The sequence below is a fragment of the Budorcas taxicolor genome, chromosome 20, assembly GCF_023091745.1.
Source record: "Budorcas taxicolor isolate Tak-1 chromosome 20, Takin1.1, whole genome shotgun sequence".
NCBI classification, from domain to species: Eukaryota; Metazoa; Chordata; class Mammalia; order Artiodactyla; family Bovidae; genus Budorcas; species Budorcas taxicolor.
The window spans coordinates 3,957,397-3,978,838 of record NC_068929.1 but is presented as its reverse complement, the minus strand read 5'-3'; the positions used below and the strand labels follow the sequence as shown (position 1 = coordinate 3,978,838).

The 21,442-nt window shown below is 40.7% G+C and overlaps 1 protein-coding gene across 1 annotated transcript; it reads left to right on the top strand.

Annotated features, from left to right (window-relative positions):
* Positions 1 to 794: 794 nt before the first annotated feature.
* Positions 795 to 21,442, top strand: PANK3 (pantothenate kinase 3). The gene is made up of 7 exons (XM_052659215.1): positions 795 to 874; positions 6,962 to 7,314; positions 11,465 to 11,718; positions 13,703 to 13,879; positions 14,814 to 14,937; positions 19,708 to 19,833; positions 21,204 to 21,442. The coding sequence occupies exons 1-7, from the start codon at positions 847 to 849 to the stop codon at positions 21,252 to 21,254; spliced, it is 1,113 nt and encodes a 370-aa protein (XP_052515175.1). The 5' UTR covers positions 795 to 846; the 3' UTR covers positions 21,255 to 21,442.

Genomic DNA, 21,442 nt, shown 5'->3' with positions numbered 1-21,442 from the left:
CATTCGAAGTGTCTATTAAGCCAGCGGATTTCTTCGTGAATGACTTTAATTTACAAATGTATTCACCGGCATTTTTAAAGAGCGACTCCAGAGCCCTGTACTTTTAGCGTTTTCTCTGGCACACTGACCGCATTTTCTGCCTCCAGGGGAAACCTGCAACTTGCAGGACTGCCATGACAGCACCAGCAGAGTTCCTTCTCCTCCTCTATCCACTGCCGGGCGAGGCCGGCGAGTCGGACTTCCGAAGCCCGCCCACATCAGTCTCCATTGGTTGCCTCGTCGCTGGCGTGATTAAAGCCCCGCCCCCTTCCCTCTGGGACCACTCTGAGGCCACCTCCGGAAGCGCAGGGGCCTCGGAAGAGGGCCCGCGATGCATCCTGGGTTCTGTAGTACATCTGCAGGACTGTAGCCTGCGAGTGGGCCCTCGCCACACGGGAAACTACAATCCCCAGCAGCCGGGCGAAGAGCAGAGAGAGGTGGGGGCTCGCATCACGTGGGAGTTGGGCCTGGGCGGGCTGGTTCTCGGTGCGGCGGCGGCGGCGGCGGCGGCGGCGGCTCAGAGGACCGGGGCCTTTTGTTTGGAGCGGCGGCAGGGCCCCGGATCGGCGAGGCCGGCGGCCTGCCCCTGCTTGCTCGGTCCCGGCCGCCCCTCGCGGGGGTGGGGGGCCGCCCCTTGGGCCGGGCCTCGCTTTAGGCGCCGCCGCCCCGCCCTTGGCCCGCCCAGCCCGGCCCGAGGGGAGGAACCGGCCCGGCCTCCCCGCGCGGCCCAGAGCCCTCTCTGGAGTCGCAGCTACTGCCCTCCGCGCGCCGGACCGGAGGCTACCCCTCGCCCCTCAGGCAGACGCCATGAAGATCAAGGATGCCAAGAAACCCTGTAAGATGGGGGTTTGGGTTCGTCGGGTTGGGAGAGCACGTCAGGCCGCGTCTGGAAAGCCCTTGGCCGGGCGGCCTGCTTCGAAACGGGTTGCTCCCGCCGGCACCGCGCGCGGGATGGGGGCGGAGGGATGTTTTCAGCACCCGGTTCCAGGCTCTCTTCCCATCCCCCTAAGCTCAGCTGGCGAGAGCTTGCCGCCCCCCTGGCCTTTTCTCGCACTTCCTCCTGAGATCTGGGAGGTGCAAGCGGGAATTCTTGTTTCGGGGTTTGGCAGGCAAGATTAGAGCTACCAGTCGGCGCTCCCAGCTTCCTCTGAAGTAAAGCTGCAAACTGGTGGTCACGGCTGTAAAATTGCGCGGGGACATTTATAACTTTTTTTTTTTAATTCTCTGAGTTTTTTTGCTTGTGTCCTTTGAAATCCACGGTTCCCGGGAGTTGTCACTGTTGTTATAATTAGAGCTTTTAAACACACGTGTGTGTAACCTACCGGTGGGTGATTACCGTAATGTGCTTTTATTTAGAATGACAAATAGTTCATGGTTGTTAAAAGAGCAAAACTACCAGTATTCCCGCCACTCAGAGCAGACCTCTAAGAATGTTTTGGTGACTACTCAGAGATTTTTTAAGACTATAGAGCATGTACTTAAATTTTTTTTCCCCCATATTTAAAGAGTAGGTCGCTTTTATTTGCTTCGTTTTATTTTTAGACTATTCAAAACTTCTATAAATGCCTTATTTAATCACTCAGCGACTGTCATACTTGAAATCCATTCTTCAGGGCCACTAGGAATACGGGATGCATGCTTCTGTCTTAGAATTGTATTGGAATTTTGCCATTTTACGGTGTCGTGTGATTCTCCTAACAGTTCTAGGAAATCTCTTGCTGTAAAAACGGAGCACGATCTTGCCTTTTACCGCCCCTCCGGTTTTTGAAAACCTCCGTGGAGAGTCAACATTCCAAAGCACTCTGAAATCTGCTTATTGTCATTTAAATGTGAGATAATTTAGTTTTAATTTAATGCTGAGGAAATTGAACTTACAGGGCACCGGAGTAACTTTTCCGAGGCTACATCGACCTACTCTGTGATAAATGAGGTTGGATGCCCTCGGGCTCCTGACTCATAGTCCTGCGGTTTTTGTTTTTTTTTTGCACCTGTAGGGCATAGTCTGCATACTTAAGGAAGCACAAACCTTTCTGATCTGGTAGTTTCTGCCAACTAAAACACGTTTGTTTTTTTTTAAATGTTTATTTGGCTGCTCTGGGTCTTTAATTGCAGCTGGGTCTCAAGTTTCCCAACTAGGGGTTGAACCTGGCCTGCTGTATTGTGTGAGTGCAGAGTCTTAGCCACTGAGCCACCAGGGAAGTCCCCTAAAACAGTTTTTAAACAGTGATTTTTTTAAAAGAATGGTAGATAAAGAGTTCTCCTTCATCAGTGTATAAAATAGTGATGTGAAGGCTTTAATGACAGTAATATACAAACACTTCTAATTTAACATTTGCTAAATCAAATGAATCTTAAACAGGTACTGTAAAGTAGAACAGTTGGACATCTTCCTTCAACACATAGGTTTTCTCACCTTGTTTTAGAATTTCCATTTAGGAAAGTGGGTTTAACCATGACAAGCATATATTCTGACCCTGTGGTATTTTATTTTTGCCACAACAACGGTTTGATTACTTAGATTGGGCAAACTTGTAATCAGGTGTGGATACCATCTCTGTCAAAGGTGTTTCATATTTAGCAAAGATGATAATTTAGGGTTTATAAAATAAACAAGTTGAGGACTAATACCTATTTTTATTTTTTTTTTTTTAATTTTATTTTTTAACTTTTTGTAGTGGGGTATAACCCACTGACAAAGTTGTGGTAGTTTCTGGTGTACAGCAGAGCAGCTCAGCCATTCTTCCCCAAACCCACCTCCCATCTAGGCTTCCGCATAACATTGAGCAGAATTCCATGCCCTATACAGTAGATCCTTGTTGGTTATCCATTTTAAATATAGCAGTGTGTATGTGTCCATCCCAAAGTCCCTAGGAATCCCTCTCCCTCTTCCCTGGCAACCATAAGATCACCTAGTTTTTTAGAAGTAATTTACTTAATACTACATTGTGGTACATTGTGACCACTAATTATGCTGAAAAAGTCAGTTAATATGATTTAGAAGCCTGAAATAACATTTCCAGTTTCTAATATGCGGAAGATGACTTTACTGTCTGCTCAGTTCTTTACAATAAAAGAACATCTTGTTTTTGTGTGGTGGCAAAGAAAGTATTTCAACTATGAACTGTTGCGGATAAATACATACATATATATATATATATATCTGGAAAGTATTATTTCTTTTCTTTGTTTTTTGGCCCAAGCTGCGCAGCATGTGGGGTCTTAGTTCCCAGACCAGAGATGGAACCCTTGCCCCCTGCATTGGGAGCTCCGAGTCTTAGGCACTGGACTGCCAGGGAAATCCCTGGACAGTATTTCTGATGTTTCAAACCACTCAGGTTAGCTAAAGAAATATGTATTTTGTTTTGTTTTTGAGTTCTTGTGTAGGGCTTCTTTCCTTGATTATAACTTTAGTGAGCACCTGGTATGTAAGGCACTGTGTCCACGCGCTGCGTTTACTCCTCAGAGGGGCACTAATAACGCATAGTGTGTGTCTCAGACCAGTTAAGCAAGTGACTTTGGTGTAGCACACTTTCTTAACAGTTAGATAAGTGTTAGAAAACGTTGGGTTTTTTTGATACATCACTAATAATATACCAGCTTATAAACCACATGCATGTATTTAAGCAGAAAAGAAGAAAAGGAATTCATCCTCTAGATTGTATAACTAAAGGATGAGCATTTGAAATTGTGTATTAATTTAACTCCAGGGGAAGGATGAAGTGAAACATTAATGAAAATCTTTTGCTAAAACCAAAACGGTGGCAATATTTGCTTTACCTTTACTTGTGCTCTTTACTTAAATCATAGGTAATAAACATCTCAGCAGTGGTGGTCCTCTGTGTCTCAGCTCACATGACTTTCTAAGTTAGGGGTCAGCCTTCGTTTTGGTTACCTGTGTGGCATGCAACATGATTAACAAGGTGATAATAAAAGTTTCATATATAAAGGAATTCCCTGGCTGTCCAGTGGTTAAGATTCTGGACTTTCACTGTGGTGGGCCCAGGTTCTGTCCTGGTTGGGGAACTAAAAGAGCCCACCTGCTGCAGGACAACTAAGCCCACAGCCCGCAGTGAAGACCCAGTACAGTCCGTCCTCCCTGCGTGCCCCCCCCCCCCCCCCCCCGTTTCTATACATATTATAATGTGGTGCAGTGTAGGTTTGTATGCGTGCTTTGCTGATCCAAGCAGTCAGATACCTGAAGGTTCTGTCAAGGCCAGAGGGAAGTATGTAGCATATGTGTACTGTTTGCTTCTGTGTAATTTGGCCTGTTTATAGACTGAGTCACTACTTAGGAAGAATTACCTCAGATGGTAAGGTGCAGTTGAAGGTGATAGTTTCTGATATCCCTTGAGATTTAAGTAATTTATCAAAACGGGGGATATCTTCTGAAGCTTGTCTGAGGAATTATAATACTGAAGCTGTGAAAATGGTTTATTTTCTTAGTCTGTTTTAAAACAGCACTTTTATTTGGAATGATTCTTGGGAAGAGTGAAATGCCTTTTATTCAAGAACTTGAGTCATATCTGGAATTTACTAGTGCACGTATCCAGTTTAGAATTTTGTTCCTTAAAGTAATCCACTAATGTTTTGAACATTTTCAGCTTTTGCCTTCTCTTTCTGCTAAAGAACAATTAAATCTAGTTTGGCATAGTATCCCTTTGGGCTAAAATCTGCATGTGGCCAGTCGCAATTAAATAGCTCTTTAATGCTTCTCCCCTACCCTTTCCAACACTTAACGAAAGACCAAACTTTATTTAGTTAGTTTTGGCCACACCAAGCAGCTTTTTGCTTTGCTTGGTTCCCCAACCAGGAATTGAACCCTGGCCAAGGCAGTGAAAGCTGGGAATCCTAACCAGTAGGCCACTAGGAAACTCCTGCACAGCGTGTTGGAAATAAACAGTCTGCCCTTGTGGCTAGAATATCTTCTCTTTAATTATCTGAAAAGACATTCAGTTTTCTTCTTCGGCATACATAATCTGCCTGGTAGGTAGCACTCTGCTTAAGGTGGTTCTGGATATTTTTGTTATTTACGAGGGACTGATAGAGCAGTTCTCTTGGGCTTAGGTCAGAAATAGAGTAGAAACTCCTGTTTTTTGGAGGGTCACATAAACAGATCTTGAGAGATTCTAGGAAATGCTCAAAGACTGGAGAAGGTGATGTTTGCCATCATCAGAGGAGTTATTTATATTTATAGATTGTGTATTTTGGTTCTTTTTTTTTTTTTTTTCCACCTTGACAGTGGAGAGTTTTATTCCCAAAAGAATGAGAAATGCTTAGGCTATATGTAGCAAGTAGGATGCTTTTGCACTGTAACCTACTTTTAACCTGTCCCTAGGCTAGAAGCAGCAAAGCTGTTGATAGAGAGATTTGCCTGGTTTCTTTAGAAAGTGATATTTTTCTTACCTCTTGGAACTATCAGTAGGCCTGTGGTTGTACTTAACTTTGTAGTTTTTTTGCAAGTAAATAAAGTTTAATTCCGTGGCCATTCTCCCTCTCACTTTGGTTAGTGACAGAGTAACCAGCTTAAATATTTGCTTTAATGGCACTGGCAATTAGATCACTTACTAGAATGAAAGGAGTGGATCATAAATTTTCTGTATTCTGATTGCCTCCTCCATACTTTTTGAATGGTGATTGCTTCTCTGGCAATAGAAAATAAATTCTAGAACTCTGCTGAACTGAAGGGATCTCTGTGCAGAAAAGCAGGGAGCTATCATGTTCTAGTTTGTATGTTATGGTTACTAAAACGTCATGCTCTGCATTATAGCGTCTCCAGTTACCCCTCCTTTAAGAGCTGACTCTATTTTTTTTTTACTTATTTAAGATGGCCTCCATTGCTAGCCACCTGACAAAACTGAGAAAATTTAGTTTCTTCAGCATCTGAGTTGTTTATACAAATCTATGGGTGACAAAAGCATAGTGCCTGTATAGAGAAATGTATGGAACCCTTTCTCATTGAATTGATGTTCCCAGTTTCTAATGGTACACTCATATCAAGCAAATATGAATGCTTAAGAAACAAAGTAGAATTTTAGAGGGAACTACTTATCCTTGAGAACCTATACATAATGAACTGTTAAATACCTGCTGTTAGGCATTTTGTAATCTATGTATCTTAACTATGAAATTAGTTTTCATTCACTGTCATACTGATTAAGATCCCAGAGAAGACAAAGAGACCTTAAGGAAACTAAGGTTTTGACAGGTTGATGGTTTTTCCAGTGTCATACATACAGCCCAGTTAGTAAGAGTACCAAGTCCCAAGTCCAGACGATGCTACCTACCCACGTGTGCCTGTCTCCAGGTAGGTTTACCTTCAACGTTATCAACAGCTAATTTTCATTAACGAGAGGCCCTTAAAGAAGCCTATTTTAAGTTTAATGAGCAAAGAAAAAAGGTTCTTTGCTCTTAGGTTACTTGACATGATTCTAGACCAATTTTATTACATTAAAATCTTTTTAGAAACATTTTCAAAAGGTGATGACATATTACTGTAATAAGACAAAATTGGTCCTATTTTTTGTCTTAATCTCCTGGAGCACATGATAAGTATACAGTAAATGAAAAGAGATGCCTACCTGTGACAGGTGTGTGATGGATGGTTTTTGCCATACATCAGCATGGATTATCCATAGGTATACATATGTCCACTCCCTCTTGAGCCTCCCTCCCACCCCTCTAGGTGTCACGGAGCAAGAATTAAATGGTCCTTGGGATCCAGGAACCCTAGGTTTCAGGCTTTTTAGAAAATGCACAGAGTAATACTTTGAAGGGAAAATGGTGAGTTGTACATGGAAGATGTGTCTTAGCTCATAAGTTGACTGAGTGGATGGTTCACAGTCAATAAAGTTTGTGGCTAATTAACTAGTTCCTAATTTGCATTTCCAAAATCAAGATATATGTTTTTATTTTTTATCCACAGCTTTCCCGTGGTTTGGCATGGACATCGGGGGAACTCTGGTAAAGCTATCATATTTTGAACCTATTGATATCACAGCAGAGGAAGAACAAGAAGAAGTTGAGAGCTTAAAAAGTATCCGGAAATATTTGACTTCTAATGTCGCGTATGGATCCACTGGTATTCGGGATGTACACCTGGAACTGAAAGATTTAACACTTTTTGGCCGGAGAGGGAACTTGCACTTTATCAGATTTCCAACCCAGGACCTGCCTACTTTTATCCAAATGGGAAGAGATAAAAACTTCTCAACATTACACACGGTGCTATGTGCTACAGGAGGTGGTGCTTACAAGTTTGAAAAAGATTTTCGCACAGTAGGTATTTCACTCAGAGGCAAAAATTGATACCCGCTCTCTTCAGTTTTTAAAATATGAGGCTTGGTTTCTGTCTGGTATGTTCCTTGGACTGGTTCTCTGTGCTGATACAGAGGAAATATATATTCTTGACTTGCCCTTTTTTTTTTTTTAATTTTTGTTAGGATATTTGCTTTACAATGTTGTGTTGGTTTTTGCCATACATTAGCATGGATTATCCATAGGTATACATATGTCCACTCCCTCTTGAGCCTCCCTCCCAGCCCTCTAGGTTGTCACAGAGCACCAGGTTGAGCTCCGTGTGTCGTACAGCAAATTCCCACTGTCTGTCTATTTCACACGGGCATGGTAAAGAATCCACCTTCCGGTGGAGGTGACTCAAGAGACACGGGTTCGATCCCTGGGTTGGGAAGATCCCCTGGAGTAGGAAATGGCAACCCACTCTAGTATTCTTGCCTGGAAAATCCCAGGGACAGGAACCTGGCAGGCTGTGGTCCATAGAGTTGCAAAGAGTCAGAGGCAACACACACGCACAGTGCACATGTTTCACTGGAGCTCTCTCAGTTTTTCCCACCCTCTCCTTCCCCAGCTGTGTACACAAGTCTGTTCTCTCTGTCTGTGTCTGTATAGCTACCCTGCAGATAGATACATCAGTACCATTTTTCTCGATTCCATATATATGCATTAGTACATGATATTTGTCTTTCTCTTTTTGACTTACTTCACTCTGTAAAACAGGCTCTAGGTTCATCTGCCTCACTCAGTTCAGTTCAGTTGCTCAGTCGTGTCCAACTCTTTGTGACCCCATGAACTGCAGCACGCCAGGCCTCCCTGTCCATCACCAACTTCCATGTCCATTGAGTCGGTGATGCCATCCAACCATATCATCCTCTCTCATCCCCTTCTCCTCCTGCCCTCAATCTTTCCCAGCATCAGGGTCTTTTCCAATGAGTCAGCTCTTCACATCAAGTGGCCAAAGTATTAGAGTTTCAGCTTCAACATCAGTCCTTACAATGAACACCCAGGACTCATCTCCTTTAGAATGGACTGGTTGGATCTCCTTGCAGTCCAAGGGACTTTCAAGAGTCTTCTCCAACACCACAGTTCAAAAGCATCAATTCTTCAGTGCTCAGCTTTCTTTATAGTCCAACTCACGTCCGTACATGACCACTGGAAAAACCATAGCCTTGACTAGGTGGACCTTTGTTGACAAAGTAATGTGTCAGCTTTTCAATATGCTGTTTAGGTTGGTCATAACTTTGCTTCCAAGGAGTAAGCGTCTTTTAATTTCGTGGCTGTAGTCACCATCTGCAGTGATTTTGGAGCCCAGAAAAATAAAGTTAGTCACTGTTTCCCATGAAGTGATGGGACCAGATGCCATGATCTTCGTTTTCTGAGTGTTGAGCTTTAAGCCAACTTTTTCACTCTCCTCTTTCACTTTCATCAAGAGGCTCTTTAGTTCCTCTTCACTTTCTGCCATAAGGGTGGTGTCATCTGCATATCTGAGGTTATTGATATTTCTCCTGGCAATCTTGATTCCAGCTTGTGCTTCTTCCACTGATCAAATTCATTCCTTTTTGTGGCTGAGTAATATTCCATTGTAAATATGTACAACTTATTTATCCATTCCACATGACTTACTTTTGATTGGAGCATTTAAAAACCTTCATACAGGCCAGATTTGGGCCTGTTGTACATAATATTTGGTAAAATCTGGTAAGCTTAGAAACTGCTACAAAGTTACAGTAGACATAGACTCCAGTGAATTTGGTAGTGTGCAAAGCCAGATATAAATGGAGCTTGAAATATTTTCATATTATTATTCTGTGTTTGCATGGTTTTTTGAGTATTAATCTAGTCATCTCTCCTAAAGACACCCATCTTCCCAGACTCCAACTGAAGTCTGTATGTTTTGATTAATAGGCACCTGAATGAAGTTCCTGTTACCCCTTTTTTTCTTGTGTTTTATATCATCAACCCCACCACATTCCAGTCTTGAAGTTGGGGGGGGCGGTGTCATTTGGATGTGGCAAGAGGATTATGCAAGCATTGATTTCTGTGCTAGTGGTCTGCCAAACTTCCAGTCCTTCCCATTAGAACAAAGATTAAAAAGTTGATACTTAGATTTACTGAAATTTGTTTTTCTTGAAAATATGCACACTGCTGCTGCTGCTGCTAAGTCGCTTCAGTCGTGTCCAACTCTGTGCGACCCCATAGACGGCAGCCCACCAGGTTCCGCCGTCCCTGGGATTCTCCAGGCAAGAACACTGGAGTGGGTTGCCATTTCCTTCTCCGGTGTATGAAAGTGAAAAGTGAAAGAAGACCATTTAAATACGCCTGTGAATTTCTCAAATTCATGTAAGAAAAATCTATTAATAGAGCATAAGTGATCACTTATGTGGCTCACAGAAGTGAATACCTTGTAGTTTGGGGTAGCTTAAAAGTCTGTACATTTTTACTAACAATTTTTATGAGTAGTACTGATTTGTATTCAGTTTATTGAGTAATCTGACCATAAATTTCATGAATTTGAAACCAGTTTGTTTGGATGTGTGATACTTAATGGTTGCCAGTATTCTTGCCAAAAGGAGTGTCCTTGAAGCCACCTGTTGTCAAGCCATTGGAAATACTGGTATCCAAATTACAGAGTTCTAATTTTTCTTAAAAGAAATATTAGTATTTTCTAGTGATGAGGTTTTATAATATTTGTTTTTGTTGGTGTTCAGTCATTTACTAAGCTATTATTTGAGCATCTAGTATTTGTTAGGTTATTGTGCTAGACACTGAGAACTCAGCTAGGAATAAGACACAGACTAGGCTGTCAAAGAGTTCAGTTTTCTGGACCACATGGTTAAGTGAATTACAAATAGAAGTACAGTGCATCATAATTAATACTATTGCTATGAAAAGAGATGCCATGGAAACTCAAGGAGGATACCTGATAAGTATCCTCAGGAGTGATACCTGATAAGTCCTTAAAGAATGGGAAAGCATTATCAAAGCTGAGATCTTCTATAACAAATATAATCTACTCTTTACTAATCAAAAGTGAATTTAATAATTTCACATTAGTACCAAAACTATAATATAAAGATAGGAAATTAAGGTATAACTGATTAATTTTGTATGTTGGTAAGTAGAAGTAGGTAGATTCTCTGGTAGGGTCACACGAGAGGGCATAATGAAGTAGTTAGATTTAGATGCTTGTGTGGACATAGATTCGGGCTTTCCAGGTGGCTCAGTGGTAGAGAATCCTGCCAGTGCAGGAGACGCAGAAGACACAGGTTTGATCCCTGGTTTGGGAAGATCCCTTGGAGAAAGTAATGGCAACCCACTCCAGTATTCTCACCTGGAAGATCCCCTGGATAGAGGAACCTGGTGGGCTGTAGTCCTTGCCATTACAAAGAGTCGGACAGGACTGAGCAACTGAGCACCCACTTATGCCTGTACATAGATCTTAATTTCTAAAGCCACACATGCTAGATGGATACAGCATGTTTTATTGGAGAATCAAATATGTAAGTGGTATTGCTATTGTGATATAACTCTCCAAGATGCTAAACAACCCAAGATAAAGTTCCAAACAAAAGTGCAACACTTCTTAGTTTATATGACGGTTGCATTCCTTGCAAATTTAGGATGTATTTAAAACGGTGTAAAAAATACCATGTATTTACACACATAGATAGATAAAACACTTGTTTACATAGGCTCAGGTTATCAAAAACATTTTCCTACTACTGTCTAAACAAAAGTATGTCAGAATGTTCAAAGATAATGCAGAAAAAGGGTTAATTCTTTGTTTTGCACAACTGCCCGCCCACTCCAGATATCTGGTACCCCACCCAAGTCCCTGCCCACTAAATGTTAGTTTGATTCTTCCCTCCTCCCCATCTTGGTGAAAACTAAAATGTCCCGACAGATTTCTAGAATGCCTCTAGAAGTATACCACGCCTGAGAACGACTGGACTAAATGAAGCCCCTGAGAGATTTTGGGGCTTCAAAATCTCTTACAAAAGAAAACAAATAAAAACGCTGGGGTTGTAGCTGGTTTTGAAGCTTTGTGAAGTACATGAAAATTATATAGTTAAGTATTTTGAGTGCTATCCTTTGTTCACTTTATAAAACTTCTTTTGGGGTTTGTTTACAGATTGGAAACCTCCACCTGCACAAACTGGATGAACTTGACTGCCTTGTGAAGGGCTTGCTGTATATAGATTCTGTCAGTTTCAATGGACAAGCAGAGTGCTATTATTTTGCTAATGCCTCAGAACCTGAGAGGTGCCAAAAGATGCCTTTTAACCTGGATGATCCCTATCCGCTCCTGGTAGTGAACATTGGTTCGGGAGTCAGTATTTTAGCAGTCCATTCCAAAGACAACTATAAACGAGTAACCGGAACAAGGTGGTAGCATTTTTGTTCTTAGAGCAGCATTCATATTGTTTTATTCTTAGAAACTGTGAAATCTAACTCTATCTATGTATACATATGGTAGCTTCATCAGAAAAAGTGTATTGTGCAGTAGCTAGAAATGTAGATACGTAAGTAAATGCTACAGTGTTGCAGATAGTGCTGTTTTATAAGGCATGTGTGTAGACTTAAATCATGAAATGTTTGCATTTGGTTAGTGTCAGTTGTCATTAAAATTTCCATAATGAAGCGTGAACTTAGTTATCTGGAATGATTCCAATAATACTTTTATTTTCCAAAACATTTTTCTCATTTTTATATAGATATATTTAAGCCTAAGTTTTACCACATGTTTATTTGATTCATAGTTAAAGTACAGAGTATTTGGGGTTTCCCTGGTGGCTCAGTGGTAAAGAATCCAGCTGCTAATACAGGAACCATGGGCTTGATCCCTGATCTGGGGAGATCGCACATACTGCTGAGCACCTAAGCCCCTGCACCACGTTATTGACCCTGTGCTCTAGAGCTTGGGAGCCGCGGTTACTGAAGCCTGCGCGCCAGAGCCCATGCTCTGCATCAAGAGCAGCCACCACAGTGAGGAGCCTGTGTACCGCAGCTGGAGAGGAGACCCCACTGTCCCCGCTGTGGTGTTGCCCACGCAGCAGCAAAGACCCAGTGTAGCCAGAAAGAATAGTTGTTTCTCTTTTTTTAAGTTGAAGTATTTAGCAGCCTTGTAATTAATTCAATAGGATGAATTTAACATGAGCTCTTACCTGGTGGCTCAGATAGTAAAGAATCCGCCTGCAGTGCAATTTAGAAGAACCAGTTCAGTCCCTGGGTTGGGAAAATCCCCTAGAGAAGGGAACGGCTACCCACTTCAGTATTCTTTCTTGGAGAATTCCATGGACAGAGGATCCTGGCAGGCTACAGTCCACAGGGTCACAGAGTTGAACATGACTGAGCAACTTTCACTTTCTTTTCTATAATACCTGAAATACAGATGTGAAATGAGATTTTTAAATTTACCTTATGATTCTAGTATGTACTTTATCAGCTTTTAAGGAAACTTGAGGAAGATAGATTTTAGGATTCTTAAATTAGGTGGTTTTATGGCAGTGAGGGTGTGGGAGTGGAGAACACTTTATTTTTTGGCCTCGGTATAACGTGAAATCTTAGCTCCTAGACCAGGAAACAAACCCACAGCCCCTGTTTTGGCAGCACAGAGTCATACCCACTGGACTGCCAGGGAAGTCCCCAGGAAAACTTTCAGCAATATAGTACGCCTATTTGAATGGTACTTAAATTTAATTAGTATTCTATTTCTATGGTGACTGAAAATCTATCTCCACTGTAACTCTATGCCAGAGAATTACAGGGAAGTATTACCTACTTAAGTCAATTCAAAAAGATAGAAATTCAGTCTGTTAACTAGATTCCAACAGTGATTCAGGAGTAGAACCTGTTAGAAATTGAGCTGAGATTAAAGGAGCAAAGGTTTTTATTTTAAGGATTAGAGAAATGTGATTTCATTTTATGAGCATATTCAAAGAGTATTAGAACCAAGTTAATTTCTGTCTTTAAATGATCTCATTGTATTCATTTCAGAGTCATATAAATGTTTGTGTATTGACTTAGAGTTACAATTTTCCTCTTAATTTGTGTGGTGCTAACCTTTTTTATAAACGCTCCTTTTTCATGCACACAGAGATGTGCATTTTCAGCAGTTACAGTGTGCGGTACCAGGTGAAGACATGAGACACAGAAGGTGTCCGTGTCGTGTCGTTTCCGCAACAGGATTTTTTTCCTTTGGTTTACTCTTTGATCGGATAAGTTTGGTTTTGCTTTGCATTTTTCTTAGGTTTAGTAAATGTTTTCTATTCATGTGTTTAATTGAATAAGTGAGTGCTCCATCCTTTTACATTGGTGAAAGAATACAGTGTATAAATGCAACTTACCACGTTTTGTTTGTTTTCTTTAGCCTTGGAGGGGGTACCTTTCTGGGTTTATGTAGCTTGTTAACTGGCTGTGAAAGTTTTGAAGAGGCTCTCGAAATGGCATCGAAAGGTGACAGCACACAAGCTGACAAACTCGTCCGTGATATTTACGGGGGAGATTATGAAAGATTTGGTCTGCCTGGTTGGGCTGTAGCATCTAGGTAAGTTTAACATTTACACTGTGATTAAGCTTGCTTACTTAGTTTTTAGAAAGCAGTGTATCACGAAGTTGTAAGGGGCCTTCCTTGTACCCAGTTCAGTTCTGTGTGATTTCAAAATTAAATTTACATTACGAAGTCTTCCCTCAGTGTACTGCAGGAAACTTTTATTCATTCTTGAGTATACTTCTAGTGTTTCTCTTTGCAAATACAAATATATATCCTTATCCTCCTCTTATAAAAGGTCACTTTGAAGCTAGCAGTAAAGTGCCATTCTATAGCATTTTCTAGCATACCACATACAGCTCGGCCCCCACCATGGTTCTGCACCTACTCAGTCAGCTACCCTCAGGCCGAAAGTATGTCCCGAAAGTGGCAAAGGCACAGTTTGAATTTACTGCGCCCAGGCAGCTATTTATATAGTGCTTATATTGTGTTAAGCAATATGGAGATGATGTGAAGTATATATATAGGTTATATGGAAATGCTACATCATTTTGTACAAGGGACCTGAGCATCTATTGATGTTGGTGTCCAAGGAGGGTCCTGGAGCCAGTCCTTCATGGATAAGAGGGATGGTTGTATCATCTGTAACAGTAGTAGTTCCTAGTCTGTTTGCCTGCTCCCTTTCCTCTCTCTTTCTCCTTCTTTTTCTGCCTCCATCTTCCTCTTTGTTCTCCCTTTTCTGTGTCCCCTCCTTCCTTCTCTCTCTTTTTTATGAATAGCTTCATGGTATTCAATTGTGTGACGATCAGTTTGATGTATGTTTGGGTTGTTCCCAGTGTTTGCTGTGTGCAGTTCATTGGGTCATTAAGTAACTGTACATGTATTCCTTATTTTGCACATGTGTAGATTTACCTGTAGGCTATAGTTCCAAAATGTATGAGATGTTGCTTGTTAATCAGCAGATTTGATTTTGTTTTTCATTTCTCTACAGTTTTGGGAATATGATTTATAAGGAGAAGCGAGAATCTGTTAGTAAAGAAGATCTAGCAAGAGCTACTTTAGTTACTATCACCAATAACATTGGTTCTATAGCACGAATGTGTGCTGTTAATGAGGTAAATTTTTTTAATTACATGAAAAATGTGAGTTGGAGTTTTCTGTGCATGTAGCAGGATTCTTAAGGAGGCCTCTAGGATTTAGATCTCTTAATCCATTAAATCCCAAGGTACACCAATATATATGTTACCTACCCAACTGTGATACTTCATTTAAACAAAGTAGCAGATCATTCAAATCAGAAATTAGAACAAAGAGATATTTACATTTATCCAGCAACCTTTTCAGAAATATAAGGCCTAAATATCTTGAAATTGTAGAACAGAGATTCCCCCTAAACAGTAAAACATTTTGAGGCAACTAAATATTGAAAGTGTGGGTTTTCTTGTTTTCTTCCTGTTAACGTTGCGTTTGACTAGTGGCGCACTTGGAGGTTTTCTTGCTGCCCTCGGCTTCTTTACAGTGCTGCCTTGTTGCATATGGATCAAGCAGCATTGTACAGGGCTATGAAGGCACTGAGGCTTGCTCTTCACATGACGTTTGAGTGGTAGATTCTTACGAAAAGCATGTACTGCTGGAGTTACCTCATAGTTGGGTTATTTTTATTTAAAGAAGATTGTACAATTCTGTCTTCATGTAGTAGGTGTATATGCCCATTTAGTTTTTGTAAATATCAAATATGTTGTAAATGAGCTGGAAATTGTACTTTATGAAGGAATTCTTTATTTGTTCACTCTTTCGTTTATTCATTGAATAAATATTTGCAGAGTATCATTTGCCAGGTATTGTTCTGGGCACTTGAGGTAAATTGGTGAAGAAAACAAAAATCCCTGACTTTGTGAAGCTTACAGCTGTTCTAGTGATACAGTAAATAAGTAAATTGCTTAGTATTAGGTAGGAAATGTTATTTTTTTAAAAGGGAAAATTAGGGACTTTCCTGGCGGGTTTTGCAGGCAGTGTGGTTTCAATCCCTGGCCAGGGAACTGAGATCCTACATGCCAGGTGCAGCAAAAAAAAAAAAAAAGAAAGAATTAAACAGGTTAAAGAGAATTATGAGTAGACCGAAGACTGGCAGGGGACAAATTACTAAGTAATTAGGTAGTTAAAGGAAGCCTTTGTTGAAAATGTGACTCTTAGGCAAAGATTTGAAGAAGGTGAGAGAATCATGGGTGTAGATCTTTGGGGATAGGGAGGCTCCAGGAGAGAGGACAACTGTGCAAAGGCTCGAATTAATCCTCTGAATTATTCTAAATTTAAAATCAGACTTCTGTCTTTTAAGTTTCTTTATAACAGTGTAGTAAGTTAGTTGAGGGAGCTACTAGCAGGTGTTTTAACCTAGAGTTGGGAAATATTTCACTTTGGGGGGCTGACAGTAATCCGGGACCTTTTTTATTAGCTCTTACAGGTCCATTTTCACTGACAAATTAATTAATTAATTAAGTAATTAAGTAATAATTAAGTAATTAAGTAATTAAGGCCATACACCACAAGACACCAAGTCACAGGTTCGTGAAATAGTGTGTTTAGTTGCTCTGTTACATCCACCTCTTGTGACCCCATCGCCTATAGCCCACAAGGCTCCTCTGTCCATGGGATTTTCAGGCAAGAATATTGGAGTGGGTTGCCATTTCTGACCCAGGGCTTAAACCCTCATCTCTTGCATTACAGGCAGATTCTTTTACCACTGAGCCATTTACCACTTTATCACTGAGTTCAGTTCAGTTGCTCAGTTGTGTCCGATTCTTTGTGACCCTGTGGACAGTGGCATACCATACCTCCTGTCCATCACCGACTCCTGGAGTTTACTCAAACTCATCTCCATTGAGTTGGTGATGCCATCCAATCATCTCCTCTGTTGTACCCATCTCCTCCTGCCCTCAATCTTTCCCAGCATCAGGGTCTTTTCCAATGAGTCAGTTCTTTGTATCAGGTAGCCAAAGTATTGGAGTTTCAGCTTCAACATCAGTCCTTCTAATGAACACTGAGGACTGAGCTCCTTTAGGATGGACTAGTTGGATCTCCTTGCAGTTCAAGGGACTCTTAAGAGTCTTCTCCAAAATCACAGTTTAAAAACATCAATTCTTTGGCGCTCAGCTTTCTGTATAGCACAACTCTCACGTTCATACATGACCACTGGAAAAACCATAGCCTCGACGAGACAGACCTTTGTTGGCAAAGTAATGTCTCTGCTTTTTAATAATGCTGTCTAGGTTGGTCATAACTCTCCTTCCAAGGAATAAGTGTCTTTTAATTTCATGGCTGCAATCACCATCTGCAGTGATTTTGGAGCCCCCCAAAATAAAGTCTGACACTGTTCCCCATCTATTTTCCATGAAGTGATCGGACCAGATGCCATGATCTTTGTTTTCTGAATGTTGAGCTTTAAGCCAACTTTTTCACTCTCCTCTTTCACTTTCATCAAGAGGCTCTTTAGTTCTTCTTCACTTTCTGCCATAAGGGTGGTGTCATCTGCATATCTGAGGTGATTAATATCTCTCCCAGCCATCTTGATTCCACCTTGTGCTTCTTCAGCCCAGCATTTTTCACGATGTACTCTGCAAACAAGTTAAATAAGCAGGGTGACAATATACAGCCTTGACATACTCCTTTGCCTGTTTGGAAACAGTCTGTTGTTCCATGTCCAGTTCTAACTGTTGCTTCCTGACCTGCATACAGGTCTCAAGGGGCAGGTCAGGTGGTCTGGTATTCCCATCTTTTTAAGAATTTTCCACAGTTTATTGTCATCCACATACTCAAAGGCTTTGGCATAATCAATAAAGCAGAAATAGATGTTTTTCTGGAACTCTCTTGCTTTTTCAATGATCCAGCAGATGTTTGCAATTTGATCTCTGATTCCTCTGCCTTTTCTAAATCCAGCTTGAACATCTGGAAGTTCACGGTTCACATATTGCTAAAGCCTGGCTTGGAAAATTTTGAGCATTGCTATACTAGCATGTGAGATGAGTGCTATTGTGTGGTAGTTTGAGCATTCTTTGACATTGCCTTTCTTTGGGATTGGAATGAAGACTGACCTTTTCCAGACCTGTGGCCACTGCTGAGTTTTCCAGATTTGCTGGCATATTGAGTGCAGCACTTTCACAGCATCATCTTTTAGAATTTGAAATAGTGCAACTGGAATTCTATCCCCTCCGCTAAGTTTGTTAGTAGAGACGCTTCCTAAGGCCCACTTGACTTCACATTCCAGGATGTCTGGCTCTAAGTGAGTGATCACACCATTGTGATTATCTGGGTCACAAAGATCTTTTTTGTACAGTTCTGTGTATTCTTGCCACCTCTTCTTAATATCTTCTGCTTCTGTTAGGTCCGTACCATTTCTGTCCTTTATTGAGCCCATCTTTGCATGAAATATTCCGTTGGTATCTCTAATTGTTTTGAAGAGATCTCTAGTCTTGCCTATTCTGTTGTTTTCCTCTGATCAGTTCTTTGCACTGATCACTGAGGAAGGCTTTCTTATCTCCTTGCTATTCTCTGGAACTCTGGGTTCAGATGGGTCTATCTTTCCTCTTGTCTTTTGCTTTTCCCTTTGCTTCTTTTCTCAGCTGTTTGTAAGGCCTCCTCAGGCAGCCATTTTGCTTTTTTGCATTTCTTTTTCTTGGGGAGGGTCTTGATCCCTGTCTCCTGTACAATGTCATGAATCTCCATCCATAGTTCATCAGGCACTCTGTCTATCAGATCTAGTCCTTACATCTATTTCTCACTTCCACTGTATAATCATAAGGGATCTGATTTTGGTCATACCTGAATGGTCTAGTGGTTCTCCCTACTTTCTTCAATTTAAGTCTGAATTGGGCAATAAGGAGTTCGTGATCTGAGCCACAGTGAGCTCCCGGTCTTGATTTTGCTGACTGTATAGAGACTGTATTGAGCCGTTGGGGAAGCCAATTAAGGGCATAGTTTACACTATTCACAAATTCAGTATGCAAAAATGTGTACTCTAAACATGTTACTGTGAGAGTAGATGCAGATGTTCTGGAAATTCAAACATTGCTTTCTCCATCAGTGATTTTCTAATCTTAGAGGTACCTAAGGAACCAAATTAATGAGTAGAATCTTAGACAGTGACATGATAGGTTAGGCTGGGTACAGAGAATGCTGGAACCCTGGGGATTGGATGGCTATGCCAGTATTCCAGTCAGTGTTATCTCCAGTGCTATAGATAAAGTTCTCATATCATTGCTGAGCATAAACTGCAACATGCTGACCAAGTTTACAGCTTTTTTAAAAAATTAAACACCTCTGAAATACTTTCTTTGGTTTGTCTCCTTTTATCTCATCAGTAATGTTTCTCCAAATTACATTCTTTGCTAAATGTATTATTTATAGCCATTTTCAAAAACAAGTCTGTCTCTATATCATTCAGCTAGAGACTTTCTAAAGCATTTCTGTTTTGATTAGGCTTTAGTTTTTAGAGCAGGTTTAGGTTCACAGCAAAACCGAGTGGAAAGTACAGAGTTCGCATTCAGCCTTGACCCCTCAGATGCGCAGCCTCCCCTGCTATCAGTGTCCAGCACCAGTTTGGTACGTTTGTTGCAGTTGGTGAACCTGCATTGACACTCACTGAGAGTCCACAGTTCACTTTTGAGCTCACTCTTAGTGTACATTCTGTGAATTTTGACAAGTGTAGTGACTTCTTCTGAAATAATTTTTTAAGTGTTCAGAATTATGAAGGCATATACCAGGAATGTAGAAGGCACTAATAAAAGGTAGTAATTGTTTATATTTGTAAATATAGCTCTCCTCTGTATTGTATTGTAAAATCTACCTGATAATCCTTTTTTCAAGTTATTTTCCTTCTTCTTTTCTTTTAGAAAATAAACAGAGTTGTCTTTGTTGGAAACTTTTTGCGTGTCAATACTCTCTCAATGAAACTTCTGGCATATGCACTGGACTATTGGTCAAAAGGTCAGCTAAAAGCGCTATTTCTGGAGCATGAGGTATGCTATGAAAAATCAAGTTTTGTAAATTTTAATACATGCTTTTGTATACAGGTTTCATATATTGTTCCTTGCCTGGTACTTTTAAAGTAAAGTATAAAAATGTGATTTACCTGAATAGTGTATGGTTCCCACACTTCAGCTGCGTTAGGGGGTGGGGGTCACTGAAACCTGCAGGCATCCCTTTAGGATGAGAATCTCACAGTTCTGACCAAGAGAGAACAGTGTCAGATCTGTGAGCTCATTAAATTCTGGGGCTGCTTTTGTACTTAGTGGATTTGTTAAATTGTTTTGTTTTTTCTCCCTGAGAGAACAAATGTTAAATATGAACAGTAAAATATATATATAATTTAGTAATGAAAATCTCCTTATTCCTCCCACCACAACCTCTCCCCTACCTCCAGAGGTAACCTCAACCACTGTTAACATTTTTGGAGTTCATTCTTCAGGTTTTTTTTTTCTTTCACTACATCCAGTTAATTTCTGACCTGACCAAATATCAGTTCACAAAATGTTTTGAATTATGTAAACTTACCTTGAATTAGTTTGTTTCTGATCAGTTAGATACTTTATTAATCATCTTCATAATACAGATTCTGAGTATCTGTTCTGCTCTCATGAGCTTCCATGTGTCATTGCCATACTCTTGCTATACAGGTCAGAACGGGCACTCTTGTGCGGGTCCACCTGCCATGCCCTGTGCTGTCGGAGTGGCAAGCAGAGCCCAAGGAACTTTCTTAGGAAAAGCTAGGAGAGCACAGAATTGCAGTAATAGTCCAGGAAGCTTTAGTATCTAGAAGTCACTGTTTATGTATTTCAAAGGTCTATATCTTGAGAATACAGGCTTTAAGAAAATTTTTTTTTTCAATAGCTGATAACAGATTGGTAGCTTTCTTTTTTTTTTTTTGTTTAAGTGTATAAACCTTTGTTAGAAAGTTAGGGAATTCCCTGGTGGTTCAGTGGTTAGGCTTCTGAGCTTCCATTGCTACAGGCATGGGTTTGATCCTGATCAAGGAACTGGGATTCCACAAGCTGTGTGGAGCAGCAGCCAGTAAATAAGCTTTAAGAAAAATAAGTTGTCTGTTCTTTTATCCCATAAGCATCCATCCAGCTGCCTGTCAGCTGTTAAGATGTTTGATTACGATCATAAATGCCCTTGAAATCTTCAGGATAACAGAACATACACCTTTGCTTAAAACCCCTTGTTCCTTGCATTGTAGCCACTACCTTTCTTCACACCCCAAGGAAGCCATCCTTTCTGAATTGATGTTCTTTAGTAGATTATACCAAACATGTGTTTTTAATAATGGTTAATAGTACATGCTAATTTAAAGCTGCACTACATGAATAATTGTTTTTAAATTATACAGGGATATTTTGGAGCGGTCGGTGCACTTCTTGGTCTGCCAAATTTCAGCTAAAGTATCAGGTTTATCTCTGCTAATGTCATTCAAGAGGAACTGAAAACCAGAGGCATTATTATTGAGTTATTTTTCACTGGGAACCAAAGGATAAAAGAGTAGCACTCTTCCTGTTGATTTTTAAATGTCAGAATGGTAAGCTGCTAAATGTTGCCATGTTAAAAAGAGAGCTCCAGTAACATGAAATA

Coding starts and splice junctions, on each gene's coding strand:
- PANK3 (XM_052659215.1), top strand. CDS start 847: ATGAAGATCAAGGATGCCAAGAAACCCT. Junction 7,315..11,464: donor TTGAAAAAGATTTTCGCACA/GTAGGTATTTCA, acceptor GTTTGTTTACAG/ATTGGAAACCTCCACCTGCA. Junction 19,834..21,203: donor CGCTATTTCTGGAGCATGAG/GTATGCTATGAA, acceptor TAAATTATACAG/GGATATTTTGGAGCGGTCGG.